General features: G+C 38.2%; 1 protein-coding gene across 5 annotated transcripts in view; it reads right to left on the reverse strand.

Annotated features, from left to right (window-relative positions):
* Nucleotides 1-22343, reverse strand: part of ANKS1B (ankyrin repeat and sterile alpha motif domain containing 1B) — a 1136988-nt gene that overhangs the window by 647278 nt on the left and 467367 nt on the right. For all 5 annotated transcript variants that reach the window (XM_068970630.1, XM_068970629.1, XM_068970628.1 and 2 more), the window contains exon 12: nt 6997-7177. In XM_068970630.1, the coding sequence (XP_068826731.1) occupies nt 6997-7177 (181 nt within the window). The remainder of the gene's footprint in view (nt 1-6996; nt 7178-22343) is intronic.

Consider the following 22343-nt stretch of genomic DNA (forward strand, 5'->3'; position numbering starts at 1 on the left):
GGATTGTGGCTTTATAGAATTATGTTGGTTTCTGTTATTTACCACAGGGTTATTTTTTAAAATATGCTATTCCTTCTTTGAAGAGCAATCTTCCTTCATGATCTTAGCCTAGTTAGGCCCTGTTTGCCTCTCAAAGCTTGACTCTCCCATGTCAAAGCTTTGCAGACCCCAGATGAGATCATTTACATTCTTAGGTACTCTCCCAGCACCCTGAACTGTCTCATGATGCAATGTACCTAGTGAATGTATTTATCTTATGTTGCCCAAATAAACAAATAGTCCCATTTCAACTATTTTAACCTCAGTTCAGTTCAGTCACTCAGTCGTGTCTGACTTTTTCCAACCCCATGAATTGCAGCACGCCAGGCCTCCCTGTCCATCACCAACTCCTGGAATTCACTCAGACTCATGTCCATCGAATCGGTGATGCCATCCAGCCATCTCCTCATCTGTCATCCCCTTCTCCTCCTGCCCCCAATCCTTCCCAGCATCAGAGTCTTTTCCAATGAGTCTTAACATGAGGTGGCCAAAGTACTGGAGTTTAAGCTTTAGCATCATTCTTTCCAGAGAACACACAGGACTGATCTCCTTTAGCATGGACTGGTTGGATCTCCTTGCAGTCGAAGGGACTCTCAAGAGTCTTCTCCAACACCACATTTCAAAAGCATCAATTCTTCGGCACTCAGCTTTCTTCACAGTCCAACTCTCACATTTATAGATGGCTAGTGGAAAAACCATAGCCTTGACTAGATGGACCTTTGTAGGGAAAGTAATGTCTCTGCTTTTAAATATGCTTTCTAGGTTGGTCATAACTTTCCTTCCAAGGAGTAAGCGTCTTTTAATTTCCTGGCTGCAATCACCATCTGCAGTGATTTTGGAACCCAAAAAATTAAAGTCTGAAACTGTTTCCACTGTTTCCCCATCTGTTTCCCATGAACTGATGGGACCAGATGCCATGATCTTCGTTTTCTGAATGTTGAGCTTTAAGCCAACTTTTTCACTCTCCACTTTCACTTTCATCAAGAGGCTTTTTAGTTCCTCTTCCCTTTCTGCAATAAGGGTGGTGTCATCTGCATATCTGAACTGATTGATATTTCTCCCGGCAATCTTGATTCCAGCTTGTGCTTCCTCCAGCCCAGCATTTCTCATGATATACTCTGCATAGAAGTTAAATAAGCAGGGTGACAATATACAGCCTTGACGTACTCCTTTTCCTATTTGGAACCAGTCTCTTGTTCCATGTCCAGTTCTAACTGTTGCCTCCTGACCTGCATACAGATTTCTCAAGAGGCAGGTCAGGTGGTCTGGTATTTCCATCTCTTTCAGAATTTTCCACAGTTGATTGTGATCCACACAGTCAAAGGGTTTGGCATAGTCAATAAAGCAGAAATAGATGTTTTTCTGGAACTCTCCTGTTTTTTCCATGATCCATGGGATGTTGGCAATTTGATCTCTGGTTCCTCTGCCTTTTCTAAAACCAGTTTGAACATCTGGAAGTTCACAATTCACGTACTGCTGAAGCCTGGCTTGGAGAATTTTGAGCATTACTTTACTAGCGTGTGAGATGAGTGCAATTGTGCGGTAGTTTGAGCATTCTTTGGCATTGCCTTTCTTTGGGATTGGAATGAAAACTGACGTTTTCCAGTCCTGTGGCCACTGCTGAGTTTTCCAAATTTGCTGGCATATTGAGTGCAGCACTTTCACAACATCATCTTCCAGGATCTGAAATAGCTCAACTTGGAATTCCCATCACCTCCACTAGCTTAGTTCGTAGTGATGGTTTCTAAGGCCCACTTGACTTCACATTCCAGGATGTCTGGCTCTAGGTGAGTGATCACACCATCGTGATTATCTTGGTTGTGAAGATCTTTTTCGTACAGTTCTTCTGTGTATTCTTGCCACCTCTTCTTAATATCTTCTGCTTCTGTTAGGTCCATACCATTTCTGTCCTTTATCGAGCCCATCTTTGCATGAAATGTTCCCTTGGTATCTCTAATTTTCTTGAAGAGATCGCTAGTCTTTCCCATTCTGTTGTTTTCCTCTATTTCTTTGCATTGATCACTGAGGAAGGCTTTCTTATCTCTTCTTGCTATTCTTTGGAACTCTGCATTCAGATGCTAGAATAACAAATTCCTACCTGATTGTATGCACTAAACCACATTACTCCAAGAGCTAACTATATATTTTCATATTTTTTAATGTTGTAAAAGTCAATATTTTATTTCTTTGTCAAGCATCTGCTGACCTATCTCTGCCTTCTGTGTGATGTGCAATGTGCACAGAAAGGCACTGGAGAAAAGGCTCATGATATTAGATGGGAAACAGGAAACCAAAAGTTTAGGAGAGGCACCTCATGAATTATCAAGAACTAACAATATATTTTATTTTTAAACATATATGACATTTTATATAAAAATATTTTTTTTCTTTTGGCTACCTAAAATCCTGTTCTACTTAAAGCACCGAATTTAACAAGCAATAATTCAGATAATTTGTATAATGCACATTCTAGGGCAATAAGCCTCGGAGATGTAATTGCCCATTATTCTCACTAACCCTTAATCCTTCCTCCATATCAGCCCATCCTGAACCTCAGTTTGGATCTCAGCAGACCAGTTTTGTCCTTCATGCTGGCTGGAGTCCAGAGATTTCCTCAGCTGCCTGTGTCCAGTGGCTGCTGGAGTAAGATTAACTCAGCTTCAGGAGTTCTATCTCCAGTCAGTGTGAGCTAATTAAAGGGAAGGATTTTGTTTGCCTCTCTGGCAATCCCTGAGCAGCACAAAAGGTCCACACCACCTTCTTCATTCTAATTTTAGTTTTCCTCAAATGTTTCTTCTCCCTTGCAGAAAAGCATCCTATGCTGCTGTGTACTTAAAAGCTTTTGTTTTTGTTATTTCTCCCATTTGGAAAGAAACTCTTTTCCACTTTACTCTTTTTAGATTTGCTCCCTTCCATCAGTTTTATCCAGTAAGAGGTGATAGTTTGAAACTACTAACAGAACTGAAGATAATGTTACCCAGGGTAGGTAACATCTTTAGTAGGGACTCAAAGGTGCCAGCTCACAGAAAATTTTCATATATGCAGAGCTTTCTGGAAATAAATTTTCATAAAGAGGAAGTATGTTTTATTTACTGGTGAGTGTCAATAATATACAACACACCTGTCCCTGACAGTTTCACTGAGGAACTCGGAACTCATAGGTCATTCACTGTGGGCTAAGACACTATCAATATGTTTTGACCAATACTCTTTACTTTCAATAAACATAAAATGATCTCATAGCTTCCTCCCTCTGTGTCCTACCCTACTGAAAAATCAGTCTTAGCTATGTACTCAGCTTCAGTTCAGTTCAGTTCAGTCGCTCAGTCGTGTCCGACTCTTTGCGACCCCATGAAACTCAGCACGCCAGGCCTCCCTGTCCATCACCATCTCCTGGAGCTCACTCAGACTCACGTCCATCGAGTCTGTGATGCCATCCAGCCATCTCATCCTCGGTCGTCCCCTTCTTCTCCTGCCCCCAGTCCCTCTCAGCATCAGAGTCTTTTCCAATGAGTCAACTCTTCACATGAGGTGGCCAAAGTACTGGAGTTTCAGCTGTAGCATCATTCCTTCCAAAGCAATCCCAGGGTTGATCTCCTTCAGAATGGACTGGTTGGATCTCCTTGCAGTCCAAGGGACCCTCAGCTTACCTACTTGAATATCCAATAGCGTTTCTTATCCATAACTAAGCTTCGTCATAAGAATACCAACTCCATCCTTCCAAAGGTCAAGAGAGCCAAACATCCTTGAGTCACACCATTGGTTTCATTTTCTCCAACACTCACCGGAAGATTTCCTCCTACCTTGTTCCTCCTCAGACTCCTTAGCTGTTGTTGCCCTTTATCATCTCTTTCATCAAGCTCAGGTTTTGATCTTCTATATACATTCATTCCATATCATGTATACAATGACGATGTTCACGTTCTTTGTCTTTCAAGACAAAGGATGTGAACATTCAGCTGCCTACATGACACATCTATTCATATATCTAATAGGTAGATATTACTTAAAATGAATTCCTGGTAGAAAAGGGAAACTCCTACACTGTTGGTGGGAATGCAAGCTTGTATGGACACTATGGAGAACAGTATGGAGGTTTCTCAGCTAAAAACAGAGCTACCATATGATCTAGCAATCCCACTCCTGGGCATATATCCAGAGAAAACTCTAATTTTAAAAGATACATGCAACCCTATGTTCATAGAACACTATTAACAATAGTCAAAACATGGAAACAACCTAAATGTCCATCAACAGATGAACAGATAAAGAAGATGTGGTATATATATAGAACAGAATATGATTTAGCCATAAAAATAATGAAATAATGACATTTGCAACAATATGGATGCAACTAGAGATTATATACGAAGTGAAGTAAATAAGAAAGAAAATTATCAGGTGATAAAATTTATATGTGGAATCTAAAATATGACACAAATGAACCTATCTACTGAAACAGGGACAGAGTCATGGATTTAGAGAACAGTCTTGTGTTTGCCAAGGGGGAAGGATTTGGGGAAGGGATGGAGTAAGAGGTTAAGGTTAGTAGACATATGCTCTCATATATAGAGTAGATAGACAACAAGGTCCTACAGTATACATAGAGAACTGTATTCAAATGTCTATAACAAATTATAATAGAAAAAATATATTTTTAAAATGTGCATACATGTATAACTGAATCACTTTGCTATATAGCAGAAACTAACATAACACTGTAAATCAACTATACTTCAAATTTTTAAAAAAGTGAACTCTTGATATTTTTACCTGCTCACCAAATCTGTTCTTCCCAGGACCTCTCTCATGTCAGATGCCATTAAAAATCATGCTTACAATTGTTTAGGACAAAAACATTGCAGTTATCCTTAATTCTTCTCTTTTTTTCATATACTACATCTACTCTATCATAAAATCCTACAGGCTTTACCTTAAAAAAATATGTCCAACACCCATCAGTTTCTCTCCAGCTCCACTGCTTCACCTTTGACCTGAGCTGACTTCCTCTCTCATCTTACTGGAATGCTGCAGTAGCCCCCTACTGGCCTTGCTTCCAGACTTATCCTCCTTCTTCAGTCCATTCTCAATACAAGAGTTGATGCAATTCTTATAAAATAGAAGTTACATCATGTCACTCTCCTGAGAGAGCCTGAACTGACTCCCAATTTCACTCTGAGTGAAATCCAAAGTCCTTAAAATGACATATATTAGGTCCCATATAACCCATCCCTCTCTTCTGTCTTACCTAAAAAATTCCATATTTCAAAGAATGGCAGTGAGATTTGACTAATCTGCTTAAGCAAGAAATTTTAGGGTTTTTCCTGAACTTTTCTTCCTCATCATCACACCTCTGATCAGTTGCCATGACCTGTTGATTACTCTTTCCTTGTGTTTCTCAAATCCATTTATATTTTCCATTGCTGATGGCCCTGTTGCATCCTACCTCCAATCTCACCTCATCTTGAATCTATTTGCTACATATTAATATTTTGGTGATCTTTCTACATATTAATACTATGGTGAGATGGTTGGATGGCATCACTGACTTGATGAACATGAGTTTGAGCAAGCTCCCGGTGTTGATGATGGACATGGAAGCCTGGCGTGCTGCAGTCCATGGAGTCACAAAGAGTAAGACATGACTGAGCAACTGAACTGAACTTATCTTTCTAGTTAAATGCTAACCCATTCATATCATTTAAGTCTGTCTACCTCCAAAGGTAGACCCTCTTTACCACCTTTTCCTGATGATTCTCAAGTTGATACTTAGATTACATAATATACTGCCTAACAAGTAGGAAGTTTTAACTATAGTTCGGGCTACTTTTGAAACAGTTCTCTTTTATATGATAATAAATTCATTGGTCCACTTATTAAAAGTGCTTTGCAGCAGGCAATTTGTTTGTGAGGTTGTTATGTATTAGTCTTAGTTCTATTAACACTTGACATTTTTATAATGATTAGTTTTTTGTGCATGCAATCATTTATAAAATAAATAGATTTATCCATTAATTTAGATTATGCTTTTAATTCAAGAAAAGGTCAACCATCTCGGCACGAGTACAGATGTATAGCTGGCTCTTCTTTTCTTAAAATGACTATAGATTTCATACAATAATAGTATTTAAGAATAAAAATAATATTAAACAATAATGATAGTACTAAATAAAAATATTGTTTCATAGTTTCCAAAATGCTTCACATAAATCAGCTCATTTATTACTAAAACTATCCAAAGAGCAGATATTATCTCCCCTTTCCAGAGGAGCAAATCAAAGATCAGAGAAGTTAAGTAATTTGATGAAAAGTATCTAGCAAATCAGTGACAGAACTGACTCAGAAAGTTGTTCTACTTTATTATACACCATGTGCTAATGCCTTTATATGCAGATTCTTAAATATAACATATAACAAAACCACCTATGAGTAAGATAACAAAATGCTACTTTTCAAAGCAGATAAATTTGTGAAATTTATCTTAAACATTTTACTTTGTGAAATTCAAAGTTTTACCTTTCAATATAAAACAAATCAGCATTGTCTTAAACATTCTACTTAAACATTTTACTTTGTGAAATTCAAAGTTTTACCTTTCAACATAAAACAAATCAGCATTGTCCTTCCACACTATTACTAAATATCAGTCTATTCTAAAATTTTTGATGTGACATGTAGGTGACATAATACATTTGGAAACCATAACAACATGCTATTCAAAACCACTTCTAGTTTGAAAAGGTTAGATTTTGGTTCTGTTTAAAGGTCAGACCTGAAAATATGCTGATGATTACATTATTCCACATATTTTGGATGGTGCCTTTAAAGTCTTGGCATGAAGTTATGAACAAAAAACACAATGAGATTTGTATGAAGATCCCTCTTAATTCCTCTAACTCATAAAGGCTTTGGTTTTAAAAACTCAACAATATACCTGCATAAAATAAATGGCTTTACCTGTATCGCCAGTTTCCTTGTTCTTGACTTCTGTGTTTGCTGCAGAAGAGGTGAGTGGACTAACTGGAGGGTTGGAAGCAAAGCTTGTACACCCTGTAGATGTGTTGATTTCAAAATATTCTTGGTTGTGATTCATTCGATGAAAATCCAGAGAAGACACAATAGATGTTCGTTGTTTAGGCTAAAATAAATGAGCATGACAAAAGTATTAATATGATCATGCTCATCTTCAGCCCAATTCCCCATCAGTTTAATCTAAGTGATTTTTTTCAGTTACATTGTCTGTTTTTTACACATAAAATATAATTGTTTTACAGAGAGACATTAAAAAGTCCCTTAATTCAATAATAAAAAATGTTTATGAAAAAATGTAATGGCATAGTTGATAAAATAATTTAGACTTTTTGTTAGATTTCTCCAGAAGACTGCAAAAATACAGTGCTCAGAATTTCTCTTAATGATCAATTCAGAAAGTTGCAATTTTGAGTCACCTTTCATTCAGCTAACATTTATAAAGGATTCTGCATTTGGCAGACCCTGAGAATATAGAGTCTAATAAAGAAATAAAAGAATCCTTACAATATGGAAGCATAATTAAGGCAGTTCCATTTTTTAATTTTCTATATAGTCCAAGGAACTGGGAATATTTGATATTGTCCCCAAGTATCATATGCTGCAATTTCATCATTAAAATGAAGTAAATTTGTATAGAACATTTTCTAGGATCTAAGAATCTATTTGTATTTATAGTGAACTTTGATTTCTTTTTTAAGGATTTAAATTAATCCCCAATAGCAAAAGGAAAAAGTCAATTTAAACATAAATGGTAAAATCATGGAGTAACAGCAGATATAATCTTTTGTCAGTAGTGGATTGTTCCCTATAGCAGTTTTCTGGTTTTTTTTCCCCCCCCCACAATTTTAATTATATTCACTTTTTTTTCTTGCCTAGCAGAGGTTCTAACATCACCCTTCAGAAAAACTGCAGTCTTTTTGCCTCTCAGGATTGTGCACATTTCCTAATTTAAGTTTTCTTATGTTTTATTCTTATTATCAATGTTAATGAAATGTTAATCTCACAATAATAAGAGATTAAATACAACCTCTTTAAAATAAAGTTTATTGTACTTAACTTTCTGAAGAGTACAAAAAAAGTGCAATAAACTTTTGGCTTAGTAACACTTTCACTGCCCTCAAATACTTGCTAATTTTATCACTCAAGCCCACAATTATTTTCCTGCAAAATATTCATGTTACCATTTCTCTTCCAGTTCATCATGTTTTTTGAAAAGCAGACATTACTTAGTCTATAATCTAAAATAGCTGATGATATTGAAAATGTGTTTTAGAGTTTTTTTACTTAAGGTGTTCAAATTATAACATGCTTTACACTTTCACCCTTGCAATATTTTTATAGGAATGGTTAAGAGGCATAAATATTGTTATATGAGTGTAAGTTATTTATTATTATGACACATGAACTCAGTAATGCAATTCAAATTAATACCCACATAGGACTCAGTTGCTTTTGAAGTATGAAAGACTAGTGCTCAATGTCAGGCTTGATTTCTCATGAAATGTCTGTCCTTGGGACTGCTGCTGCTGCTAAGTTGCTTCAGTCGTGTCCAACTCTGTGCAACCCCATAGGCGGCAGCCCACCAGGCTCCCCAATCCCTGGGATTCTCCAGGCAAGAACACTGGAGTGGGTTGCCATTTTCTTCTCCAATGCATGAAAGTGAAAAGTGAAAGTGAAGTCACTGAGTCGTGTCCAACTCTCAGCGACCCCATGGACTGCAGCCCACCAGGCTCCTCCATCCATAGGATTTTCCAAGCAAGAGCACTGGAGTGGGGTGCCATCGCCTTCTCCGTCCTTGGGGCTACTAAATCTCAATTCACTTTCAATGTTCTTCCTACTGGACTATATAACTGCAATTAAAAACATGGATATGACCCTGGCTCCAATAGAAACACAGGTATGTCATTATCATGGTTTTGTCTCATTGTGTTGTATTTTATTTTTGTTTCACTTTGTATAAAGGCAGCAAACCAAATTTATATGATGTATCCTCTCATAAACATAAGGATAAAGCCAACTGATGTGTATGACTCCTTTAGTTATAAATGTTTCTGAAATACATGTTTCTGAACCTTGACCACCCAATGTTTTAAACCCACTAGAAGTGCAATTTGTTATACAATTAAGCAAGAAAATAAACTGTTTTCTGCATTAATTTATTCTACAAGTGTTTGCTAACTGTATACTAAATTGTGGATACCTTGGTAAGCAGTATGATACGAATAAGATGAGGAAGCCATTGTCCCTCTTCTCTGGGTGATTACAGACTTGAAGTGGGAAGAGGGATGGTGCATGAGGGAATAAATAATCCAAGGCTTATGTGTCATGATGTGATAAGCATCATGAGAAGTGGACACAAGATGTAAAAGGTGAGCCTCTACTTTAGAGACACAATTAGGAAAAGCTTCTACAAGCAGGTAATTGATGGCTGAGTTGAATCCTGTTGAAAGTGAGTGAAAGTGAAAGTTGCTCAGTCGTGTCTGACTCTTTGCAACCCCATGGACTATACAGTCCATGGAATTCTCAGGCCAGAATACTGGAGTGGGTAGCCTTTCCCTTCTCCAGGGGATCTTCCCAACCCAGGGATCAAACCCAGGTCTCCCAAAGTGCAGGCAGATTCTTTACTAGCTGAGCCACCAGGGAAAGAAGAGGTGGTAGGAAAACAAAAGAGGATGGGAAGAGGGAAAGTGCAAACTGCAAAAGGCTCAGTATGGCTGTAGAGCAGAGTATGTGACGATAGCAAGTGGGTTCAAGCTGTGAGACATTGGATGTCTCAGGGGACAAATCATGAAGGGCTCTAATGCCATATTAAGGAGTTTGGTCTTTCATCTGACTATTTCAAGAAACCACTGGATGATTTCTAAGCAAGAGAGTTTCATAGTTGGGTTTGAATTTCAATAAAATCATTTTAGCAGTTTAAAGGGTGAACAGGTAAGGGCAGAATCTGAGGAAGAGAGATTACAAGGATATTATTGAATTGAGCCAAGACATAATGGGGTCCTGAGGTAAAGCAGTTGCAGTAATGTTGGAGATCACAAATGTTTTTAGGGGATACTAAGGAGGTTAGTTCTTTAGATCTTGGCATCTGATTGGATGTGAAAGTTGATTCTCAGGGAGGAGTCTAGGGTGACTCATAGGTTTCTTGATGGGTAGATGCCAAAAGATACGGTTTTTGTGGGCAATATAATACACTCCTATACCAGAATTACACAAGATGTACTCAGCAGTGGCCACAGGACTGGAAAAGGTCAGTTTTCATTCCAATTCCAAAGAAAAAAAGGCAATGCCAAACAATGTTCAAACTACTACACAATTGCACTCATCTCACACATTAGCAAGTAATGCTCAAAATTCTCCAAGCCAGGCTTCAACAGTACTTGAACCACGAACTTCCAGATGTTCAAGCTGGATTTAGAAAAGGCAGAGGAACCAGAGATCAAATTGCCAACATGTGCTGGATCATCAAAAAAGCAAGAAAGTTCCAGAAAAAACATCTACTTCTTCTTTATTGACTATGCCAAAGCCTTTGACTGTGTGGATCACAACAAACTGTGGAAAATTCATCAAGAGATGAGAATACCAGACCACCTTACCTGCCTTCTGAGAAATTTTTATGCAGGTCAAGAAGCAACAGTTAGAACTGGACATGGAACAACAGACTGGTTCCAAATAGGGAAAGGAGTACGTCAAGGCTGTATACTGTCACCCTGCTTATTTAACTTTTATGAAGAGTACATCATGAGAAACGCTGGGCTGGAGGAAGCACAAGTTGGAATCAAGATTGCCAGGAGAAATATCAATAACCTCAGATATGCAGATGGCACCACCTTATGGCAGACAGTGAAGAACTAAAGAGCCTCTTGATGAAAGTGAAATTGGAGAGCGAAAAAGTTGGCTTAAAGTTCAACATTCAGAAAACTAAGATCATGGCATCTGGCCCCAGCACTTCATGGCAAATAGATGGGGAAAGAATGGAAACAGTGACTTTTTCTTAGGCTCCAAAATCACTGCAGATAGTGACTGCAGCCATGAAATTAAAAGATGCTTGCTCCTTGGAAGAAAAGCTATGATTAACCTAGACAACAGATTAAAAAGCGGAGACATTAGTTTACCAACAAAGGTCCATCTAGTCAAAACTATGGTTTTTCCAGTAGTCATGTATGGATGTGAGAGTTGAACTATAAAGAAAGATGAGTGCCAAAGAATTGATGCTTTTGAACTGTGGCATTGGAGAAGACTCTTGAGAGTCCCTTGGACTGCAAGGAGATCCAACCAGTCCATCCTAAAGGAAATCAGTCCTGACTATTCATTGGAAGGATTGATGCTGAAGATTAAACTCCAATACTTTGGCCACCTGATGCAAAGAACTGACTTATTGGAAAAGACCCTGATGCTGGGAAAGATTGAAGGCAGGAGGAGAAGGGGACAACAGAGGATGAGATGGTTGGATGGCATCACCAACGCAATGGACATAAGTTTGAGTAGGCTCCTGGAGTTGGTGATGGACAGGGAAGCCTGGCATGCTGCAGTCCATGGGGTTTCAAAGAGTTGGACATGATTGAGCAACTGAACTGAACTGCACTGATGCCTGTATGCTCTCGGGACTCAGTATAGACTTCTTAATCTATATGATTATGCAAATCTACATGATATTGCCCTTTCTTTCTTTGAGCAGAGTACTGTGATTTCACTGTAGCATAGCTTCAATCTTCAAATAACATATCAAGAGGAAAGGAGAGAGGCTAATGGAAATTCCAAAGGGAAGAAATCAGTGATCATCTGATCTCATTCTTATTTGGTTATTCAGAACTATCTATAGTTATCATGAGTCAGCTTAAGGAACATTGAGGTAGTGAGGAACCATTGCCCAAATTTCCCTGAGTATCTGAGATGATGGAAAATGAGAATAGTTATATGTTAGTCATGTTCTAAGAAGGGGATCAGCAAACTATGTCCTGTGGCCCAAATCTGGCCTGTCTGCTGATAATGAGAATATAGTTTTATTGGAATACAACTATGTTCATTCATTCACCATTGTCTACAACTTCTCTCAACACTGCAATGATAGATTTGAGTAGTTTTAACAGAGGCCATATTATCCACAACACCTAAAACATTTACTGTCGGTTTCTTTAGAGAAATTGTTAGCCAATCCCTGTTTTAAGGGATCATTTTACACATCATTTTAGTGCTCAACAAAACCATCAGCGTAGGTTCTCTTTTACTCCTCAGCCTTATGTGCATTTAGGTTGAGGCCATGTAAATGATTAATTGACTTGTTAGTAGAAGTAAGCCTTCTCCATCCCTCTCTTACTCACCAGATGATGTAGTTTCAAGATGAAGGGAAGTCAGTCAACCCACATCAGGCTTTATGAGAAGCTGAAGTAAACATCCTCTATGTGAAACTACTGAGATCCTGTGTTTGTCTGTGGTGGTCCTAGAACTACTTACTCTAACTAGCACAGAATGCAGTGGCTCAGGGAGGTTAAATGATCTACTCAAGATTATGTAAGCAGTGGGATTTTCCTGGTGGTCCAGTGGTTAAGAATCCTCCTTCCAAGCATGGGAGTCAGGCTGGATACCTGGTCAGGGAACTGGGATGCCACATGCCACAGGGCAACTGAGCCCACAAGCCACAGCTACAGAGCCTGAGCATGCCACAACAACAGATCCTGCATGGCACAACTGAGACCCAACACAGCCAAATACATAAATAAAATAAGTAAATAAACATTAAAAAGTGAAATAATAGAAATATTTAAAATTTTTATTTATTTATTTTAAATGGAGGACAATTGCTTTACAATATTGTGATGGTCTTTGCTATATATCAGCATAAGACAGCCACATTCATATGTGTCCCCTCTGCCCTGAACCTGCCTTCCATCTCCCTCTGCACCTCATCCCTCCAGATTACATAAGTAGTTAGCAGGAAGGACTTAGATTAGAAAGAATATTCATGTATGCAGACCTAGAGACAAACAGATGGCGCCTCATAAACACAAAGGACACAGACAGAATTAAAAAGAGATATCTATGGGGGGAAATAATAGCAATGGGAGAAAAAAATAAAGAGATGGTAGAGATATTAAAAATGGATATAAAAGAGGATGACTCTGGAATATTTGCTTAAACTTTTAATAGATTATCTTTTCTTTTTTAAAAAAAAAAAAAACCTATTCTGATAGAATCCTGCTAAGCCGTTCAGTATAAGAAAAAAATATTTTTACAAAGTCACTGAAATTACAAATGGAATTTGTAAAATTTCAATGTCTAAAATAAGTGGGGCCTCTAAAATATCTCCCCCACCTTGTGGCCAGCATTCATATAGCCCTAGCTTCCAAAGGACTTGCTCCCACACATATTCACTTGAGTCAGCAAACTATAGATCATGTGCCAAACTCAGGTTTCTGACTATTTGTGTAAAGCCTGTGACCTAAGAATATTTTTACATCTTTTAATGGCTGAAAAAAAATGGGAAAATAATATTAGTAACAGGTAAAAATTATATAAACCAAACTGCAATGTTTCTAAATAAAGTTTTATCAGAACATAGACCATGTTCATTCACTTATAAGTATTTAATTATACATAGGAACTTCCTGGCGGTCTGGTGGTTGAGGGTCTGCCTGCCAATGGAGGGAACACAGGTTTGATCCCTGTTCCAGGAGCTAGGATTTCACCTGATGCAAGGCAACTGCAGCCTTAAACCACAACTAATGAAGCCCAAGAGCCTAGAACCTGTGCTCTTCAACAAGAGAATCTACTGCAAGGAGAAGACTGTGCATGTCAACTAGAGAGTGGCCCCCACTCACCGAAACTAGAAAAAGATGATGGGCAGCAACAAAGAACCAGCATGGCCAAAAATAAATAATACATATATTTTTAAAGTATATATTGTCTATGGCTGTCTTCAATATATGGTTCAGTTCAGTTCAGTTCAGTCACTCAGTCATGTCCGACTCTTTGCGACCCCGTGAATCACAGCATGCCAGGACTCCCTGTCCAACACCAACTCCCGGAGTTCACCCAAACTCATGTCCATCGAGTCGGTGATGCCATCCAGCCATCTCATCATCTGTCACCCCCTTCTCCTTCTGCCCCCAATCCTTCCCAGCATCAGAGTCTTTTCCAATGAGTCAACTCTTCACATAAGGTGGCCAAAGTATTGGAGTTTCAGCTTTAGCATCAGTCCTTCCAAGAACACCCAAGATTGATCTCCTTTAGGATGGACTGGTTGGGTCTCCTTGTAGTCCAAGGGACTTTCAAGAGTCTTCTCCAACACCACAGTTCAAAAGCATCAATTCTTCGGCACTCAGCTTTCTTCACAGTCCAACTCTCACATCCATACATGACTAATGGAAAAACCATAGCCTTGACTAGATGGACTTTTTTGGCAAAGTAATGTTTCTGCTTTTAAATATGCTATCTAGGTTGGTCATAACTTTCCTTCCAAGGAGTAAGCGTCTTTTAATTTCATGGCTGCAATCACCATCTGCAATGATTTTGGAGCCCCCCAAAATAAAGTCTGACACTGTTTCCACCATTTCTCCATCCACTTCCCGTGAAGTGATGAGACCAGATGCCATGATCTTCGTTTTCTGAATGTTGAGCTTTAAGCCAACTTTTTCACTCTCCTCTTTCACTTTCATCAAGAGGCTTTTTAGTTCCTCTTCACTTTCTGCCATAAGAGTGGTGTCATCTGCATATCTGAGGTTATTGATATTTCTCCTGGCAATCTTGATTCCAGCTTGTGTTTCTTCTAGTCCAGCGTTTCTCATGATGTACTCTGCATATAAGTTAAATAAGCAGGGTGACAATATATAGCCTTGATGTACTCTTTTTCCTATTTGGAATAAGTCTGTTGTTCCATGTCCAGTTCTAAGTGTTGCTTCCTGATCTGCATATAGGTTTCTCAAGAGGTAGGTTAGGTGGTCTGGTATTCCCATCTCTTTCAGAATTTTCCACAGTTGATTGTGATCCACACAGTCAAAAGCTTTGGCATAGTCAATAAAGCAGAAATAGATGTTTTTCTGGAACTCTTTTGCTTTTTCCATGATCCAGCAGATGTTGGCAATTTGATCTCTGGTTCCTCTGTCTGTTCTAAATCCACCTTGAACATCTGGAAGTTCATGGTTCACGTATTGCTGAAGCCTAGCTTGGAGAATTTTGAGCATCACTTTACTAGCGTGTGAGATGAGTGTAATTGTGCAGTAGTTTGAGCCTTCTTTGGCATTGCCTTTCTTTGGGATTGGAATGAAAACTGACGTTTTCCAGTCCTGTGGCCACTGCTGAGTTTTCCAAATTTGCTGGCATATTTAGTGCAGCACTTTCACAGCATCATCTTTCAGGATTTGAAATAGCTCCACTGGAATTCCATCACCTCCACTAGCTTTGTTTGAAGTGATGCTTTCTAAGGCCCACTTAACTTCACACTCCAGGATGTCTGGCTCTAGGTGAGTGATCACACCATCGTGTTTATCTTGGTTGTGAAGATCTTTTTTGTACAGTTCTTCTTTGTATTCTTGCCACCTCTTCTTAATATCTTCTGCTTCTGTTAGGTCCATACCATTTCTGTCCTTTATTGCACCCATCTTTGCATGAAATGTTAGCTTGATATCTCTAATTTTCTTGAAGAGATCTCTAGTCTTTCCCATTCTGTTGTTTTCCTCTATTTATTTGCATGGATTGCTGAGGAAGGCTTTCTTATCTCTCCTTGCTATTCTTTGGAACTCTGCATTCAGGTGCTTATAGCTTTCCTTTTCTCCTTTGCTTTTCACTTCTCTTCTTTTCACAGCTATTTGTAAGGTCTCCCCAGACAGCCATTTTCCTTTTTTTCATTTCTTTTCCATGGAGATGGTCTTGATCCCTGTCTCCTGTACAATGTCACCAAACTCCGTCCATAGTTCATCAGGCACTCTATCTATCAGATCTAGTCCCTGAAATCTATTTCTCACTTCTACTGTATAATCATAAGGAATTTCATTTAGGTCATACCTGAATGGTCTGGTGGTTTTCTCCACTTTCTTCAATTTAAGTCTGAATTTGGCAATAAGGAGCTCATGATCTGAGCCACAGTCAGCTCCTGGTCTTGTTTTTCCTGACTCTATAGAGCTTCTCCATCTTTGGCTGCAAAGAATATAATCAATCTGATTTCAGTGTTGACCATCTGGTGATGTCCATGTGTAGAGTCTCCTCTTGTGTTGTTGGAAGAGGGTGTTTGCTATGACTAATGCATTCTCTTGACAAAACTCTATTAACCTTTGCCCTGCTTCATTCCATATTCCAAGGCCAAATTTGCCTGTTACTCCAGGTGTTTCTTGACTTCCTACTTTTGCATTCCAGTCCCCTATAATGAAAAGGACAACTTTTGGGGATGTTAGTTCTAAAAGGTCTTATAGGTCTTCATAGAAACCATTCAACTTCAGCTTCTTCAGTGTTACTGGCTGGGGCATAGACTTGGATTACTATGGTATTGAATGGTTTGCCTTGGAAACAAAGAAAGATCATTCTGTCATTCTTGTGATTGCATCCAAGTACTACATTTCGGACTCTTTTGTTGACCATGATGGCTACTCCATTTCTTCTAATGGATTCCTACCCGCAGTAGTAGATAAAATGGTCATCTGAGTTAAATTCACCCATTCCAGTCCATTTGAGTTCGCTGATTCCTAGAATGTGGATGTTCACTCTTGCCATCTCCTGATATGGTAGCAGAGTTAAATAGTTGCAACAGAGACCATAAAACTCACAAAGGCTAAACTATTTTACTCTCTGATCCTACAACAGAGAATAAGTTGGTGATCCCTGCTATGCACTGAGTAGGGAATATTTATGAGGACCTGAAACTAAGTAGACACATGAATGATTGTGAGTCAAGGCCAGTTACATGGAGTTGCTGGACCCAGTCCAAAATGGAAATGTGGGGCTCTTTTTTCCAAAAGCAGGGGAAAAGTTTTCCCTTTATTCCATAGTCTTTCTCTAGCTCTGTCATGGTAGCTTTATTTGCCACATACTGTCACATTCCCTTGGACACAGAGACACTTACATGATGAGAGCAGACCTTCACAGGCATCCAGGGGTTTTTCCCTGCAACTCACTACATATACTCAAACTTGACCATCCCCACACTCAGGGTCTCAGTGTTGTGTCAGCAACTGGTGGGCTGGCTGTGAGCACTGGGGTTGGGGGATCAGGTGTTACTTAGTAATGTGGGGGGAGATGGAAGGTGGTGGGACCACAGATGAGCCAAGGCTCCAAGCCCCAGCACATACTCCATTATCCCACTGACTTCACTTACAAAATACAAATACAGAGATAAGAATTAAGACTTTTAGACAGCTATGCAAGAGTACTAAAATCCAAACATGGGGTTTTCTTAGCATGAAGTCTATTGGCACTGCACTGGTCCCACACCAATGAAGCCAGTGGCATCTTAATTATTACCACAAATGGACTAATGTGCGAATTTACTGCTGTCACTTACAGGATAGCATGCATCCCCTACTCTTATTTTGGATTCTCTTCATCAATCAGAATCAAGTTTGTAAGAATATGTCTATGCTGTACAGAGATAGAAATGAAATGCAACATTCTGATGCAATGCATGCTAAGTTGTTTCAGTCATATCCAACTCTTTCCAACACCATGGGCTGTAGCCCACCAGGCTCCTCTGTCAATGGGATTCTCCAGGCAAAGACAGTGGAGTGGGTTGCCATTTCCTCCTCCAGAGAATCTTCCCAATCCAGGAAATTTAATGGCATTACCATAAACCAGATAGATATGATTCACATATGAATAAAATAAAATCCAAATTCCTAACTAGGATGAGATTTAGGTAATGTTTACATTTAAAATTTTCTCTAGATTGGAATCTAAGTTTCAAATATCCACTTCTGTTTCCTCCTCTGTTATTTTCAAATTATTTAACCTAATGGACAGTTTTTTTTTTAATCCACATTTGAATTTAAGTGGACTTTAAATCATTTTAATTCACTTAATTTAATTATAAAGGGACCTCATCAACCTCCTAATAAAATGTCAAATAGGACTAAATGGATATATTGGTGTCAGCAAAAAGAAAAAGTGGTGCTAACAAAAGTCAATAATGACATTAAATTATCCAAGCAAAACTGAGGTTCAAAATGAGTTCCCAGAGAAGATGGATGAATGTCAGAAAAATAATGAGTGGCATTAGCAGAAATGGGCTTCCCTGCTGGCTCACATGGCAAAAAATCCACCTACAATGCAGGAGATGTGGGTTTGATCCTTGGGTTGGTAAGATCTCCTGGAGAAAGGAGTGGCTACCCACTCCAATATTCTTTCCTGGATAATTCCATGGATAGAGGAGCCTGTGGACTACAGTCCATAGGGTGGTAAAGAGTTGGACACGACTGAGTGACACTTTCACTTTCATCAGTAGAAATATCTGGAGATGATAGACTTCCTAGACACTGGCCCATTGATAACTTATATCAACACAAAGCAATATACTGTCAATCAGTGGCAAAAAATTAGATGCTTTCTTATACTTTTTAAAATGGGGATGAGGTGGGGTGGTAAAAATTGAAAGCTAGACCAGTGGTATTTTCTTTTAGGATTTTAATCAACCTGAAATATTTTGTGTATATGGTATATGGTGGGAATTTTAATTCTAAGTAATTTTTTCACCAATGATAGCCTACTGTCCCAATACCATCATTTTTTTCTTTACTGATTTAAAAAGCCACCTTTATCATGTACTACATTTCTAAATACAGACTAGGTTTACATTTTTGTTCTCTACTGTATTCCTATTCATCTATTCCTGTGCTAATACTACTCTTTCTTAATTACTGTTGTGGCTTCTCCTCCTGCTTCTAGAGTTCATAATAAATCTCTACAATCTTTCTTGTTTTATACTCTGAAATATTCTACTATTTGATGTTCTATAATTTATTCAAAAAATTCTACCATCAGCCATGTGTCAGGCACTGTTCTAGGCTTTCAAGAATACATCAGTGAACAAATAAGGCATGAAACATTTACACATATTAAAACTTTAGAGGTGATGATCCTATATTTAATTTTCAATAATTTTTTTTGTTTTCTAAGAAAAAAATGATTTCCCTTAAAAAAAATAGCCTGATCTTTTCTGAATTCAATAACCTCCCAAATCATTCTGAGGAAACCAATTCCAATCTTTGTCTGCCATTAATTTTTGTTTTCTGAAAGGTTATTTACTCTATTCATTGATCTTGGTTTCTTTCTTTTTAGTTGCTAATTTTCCTCAAATGTTTGGCATTCTTGGTAAACCATTTCTGATTACGTAGGATACTGCTTCATTTCTCTTTCCTGCTCCAATTCTCACAGGAGGGGCTTTAGCTGACTTCACCTTACTGAGACAGTTATTATCATGGGGCAGGAAAATACAGTCAACTGCTTCATGTTGAGATCATGCTGCTGAGGTGTTTTATTTCCCCAAACTAATCCCTAGCTAAATCCAACACCATCTGTTTTTATCTTCCAAAAGTTCTGTGCTTTTCATCACTGCTGTACTGTGCTCAGTCGTGTCCAACTCTTTGCAACTCCATGGCCTGTAGCCCACCAGGCTCTTCTGTCCATGGGATTCTCCAGGCAAGAATGCTGCAGTGGATTGCCATTTCCTACTCCAGGGGATCTCCCTGACCCAGGGACTGAACCTTAGTCTCTTGGGTCTCCTGCATTGACAGATGGATTCTTTACCACTGTGCTATGGATTTGTTTTTATGTTTATATTTATTTTACCATTTTAATTGCTGTAAGGAAAGAGAAGATGCAAATACTTGGGCTCAGTTATGTATGCTGCTGCTGCTGCTAAGTTGCTTCAGTCATGTCTGACTCTGTGCGACCCCATAGACTGCAGCCCACCAGGCTCCCCCGTCCCTGGGATTCTCAAGGCAAGAACACTGGAGTGGGTTGCCATTTCCTTCTCCAATGCATGAACGTGAAAAGTGAAAGTGAAGTCGCTCAGTCCTGTCCAATTTGTAGCGACCCCATGGACTGTAGCCTACCGGGCTCCCCTGTCCATGGGATTTTCCGGGCAAGAGTGCTGGAATGGGTTGCCATTGCCTTCTCTGTCAGTTATGGATATTGATTTAGAATTCTCCTATTTCTGTCCATCACTTTTAAAACAGTATAAAGAAGGGATATGAGAGAGTGTAGACAACACTACAGTATAGAGTGCTGCTAAGTCACTTCAGTCGTGTCCAACTCTTCGCGACCCCATGGACTGCAGCCTACCAGGCTCCTCCGCCCATGGGATTTTCCAGGCAGGAGTACTGGAGTAAGGTGCCATTGCCTTCTCCAACAGTATAGAGTAGATGTTATTAAACTTATTATTACATGTCATGCAAATTGGAAGCAGTTTATATTTTCTTTCTTTGTAGTTAAAGAAAAAAACTTTAAAATGTCCAATATTTATCATGAATACAACAGTTAATAACGATCAAGACCTTTTTCTAAAGATACAAATCTTATCTTCAGGCAAGCAAAATACTATTCCTCTCCTCTATAGATAGATTATGGCTGAAGAGGGAAAAAAAGGTACCACCATGAGGAGGAAGTTGAAGTCGATGTGAGTAAATATTGAGTGCCTAAAAAGAGTAGACATTCTTCCAGGAGCTTGAGATTTTTATCTTATTTAAACATAAAAGGTTAGTATTAAAAGTAACTATTACTCTTTCCATTTTACAATGAACTTGAGATTTAAAGACAGCCTCACAGTTTGAAAGTAGGAGAGCTAAAACTAAAACATAGATCTATGGAATTTCAAATTGATTGCATTTATCCCCAGGACATCACACTAAAGGTTAAAAAAAGAAGTAAACATAAAGTTACAAGCAGAGACAAGAGCCTCATAGTTCTTGAGTTCCTCACTTCACATCAATGAGCGATTTTCCTACTCTTCAGTTTAATTACAGCATCGATTTTTTTTAAAAACCATTGTTTTAAAAGGTGTTGACAAAAGCACAAGTGTGTGGGAAAAGGAACAAACAGAATCTAAATCAGTTATGGATTAACTCTTAGAGGCATAAGGTGTTTTATTGAAGGGGAGAATTTTTAAAAATATTCATATTTCCTGCTTTTATATCTGCAATTAATATAATTTTTGTGTGGAGATATTAAGCTATGGATAACATGTATATTCACCTTCCAATAAAAGAGAAAATGGTAAAACTGTTGGTGTATTCCTAGTATTTATCATATATAATCGTGAGTGTAAAGCTTTATAAGTGGTCTATAATACATTTTTCTTCATATGAGTTAATTTCCTCATACAAGGTATTCAAACTTTAATTGGAAAGACTCCACAGCCATGAAAGGGTAATAAAATTGTGATTTTATTCTAATTTTCTTTTATAAAATTGTTAAGTAGCTCTGGGCTCAGTGCAGACAGTGAAGAACTTTAGAGCCTTTAACCTCTAAACTATGAGGTTTATTTTTATAGAAGATTCTCCCAGCATTAAAATAGTCATGACAATCTTGCAAAAAATATTTTTTGAATTAGGCACACCAAATATCTATGCATTAATATTTCAAAGATGCTGAAATCAAATTCAAATGTGTCCAAGATTAAAAATAAAGCCAGCTTTATTTCCCAATTTAGTTTCTTTAAAAAAAATCATTTTAAATGACTTGTTTCAGTCCAAGAACAGCAGGAAGTTTAATTACGCAATGGATTATAAATGATGTGTCCTGAGCAGCCAAAACGGGAAGCTCATAACACTGTATGAGCAAAAGAAAAATTTTTTACAAATAAAGGTCCATGTTGTTTTTATTTTTAAAGCTCAATTTTTTCAATTAATTGGAGATGATTGTAGAGTCACATGCAGTTGTAAGAAATAATACAGAGAAACCCCTGTGACCTTTTCCTGGTTTTCCCCAAATATATTTAACATCTTGCAAAACTATAGTGTGTGTTTTGCTCAGTCGAGTCTGACTCTTGTTACCCCCTGGGCCACACCCGGTCAGGCTCCTCTACCCATGATTTCTCGGACAAGAATACTGGAGTGGGTTGCTATTTCCTTCTCCAGTTGTGATTGATATACAGCACTTTATAAGTTTAATGTATACAGCATAATGACTTAACTTATATACATCATAAAATGATCACTACAATAAGTTTAGTGAACATCCATCATCCCCTAGAGATACAAAATAAAAGAAAGCAATATTTTTCCTTGTGGTGAAAACTAAGGATTTACTCTCTTAACAACCTTCACATATAACATACACCATGTGAATTATATTTA

Source organism: Capricornis sumatraensis, chromosome 4 (assembly GCF_032405125.1).
Source record: "Capricornis sumatraensis isolate serow.1 chromosome 4, serow.2, whole genome shotgun sequence".
In the NCBI taxonomy this organism is placed as follows: domain Eukaryota; kingdom Metazoa; phylum Chordata; class Mammalia; order Artiodactyla; family Bovidae; genus Capricornis; species Capricornis sumatraensis.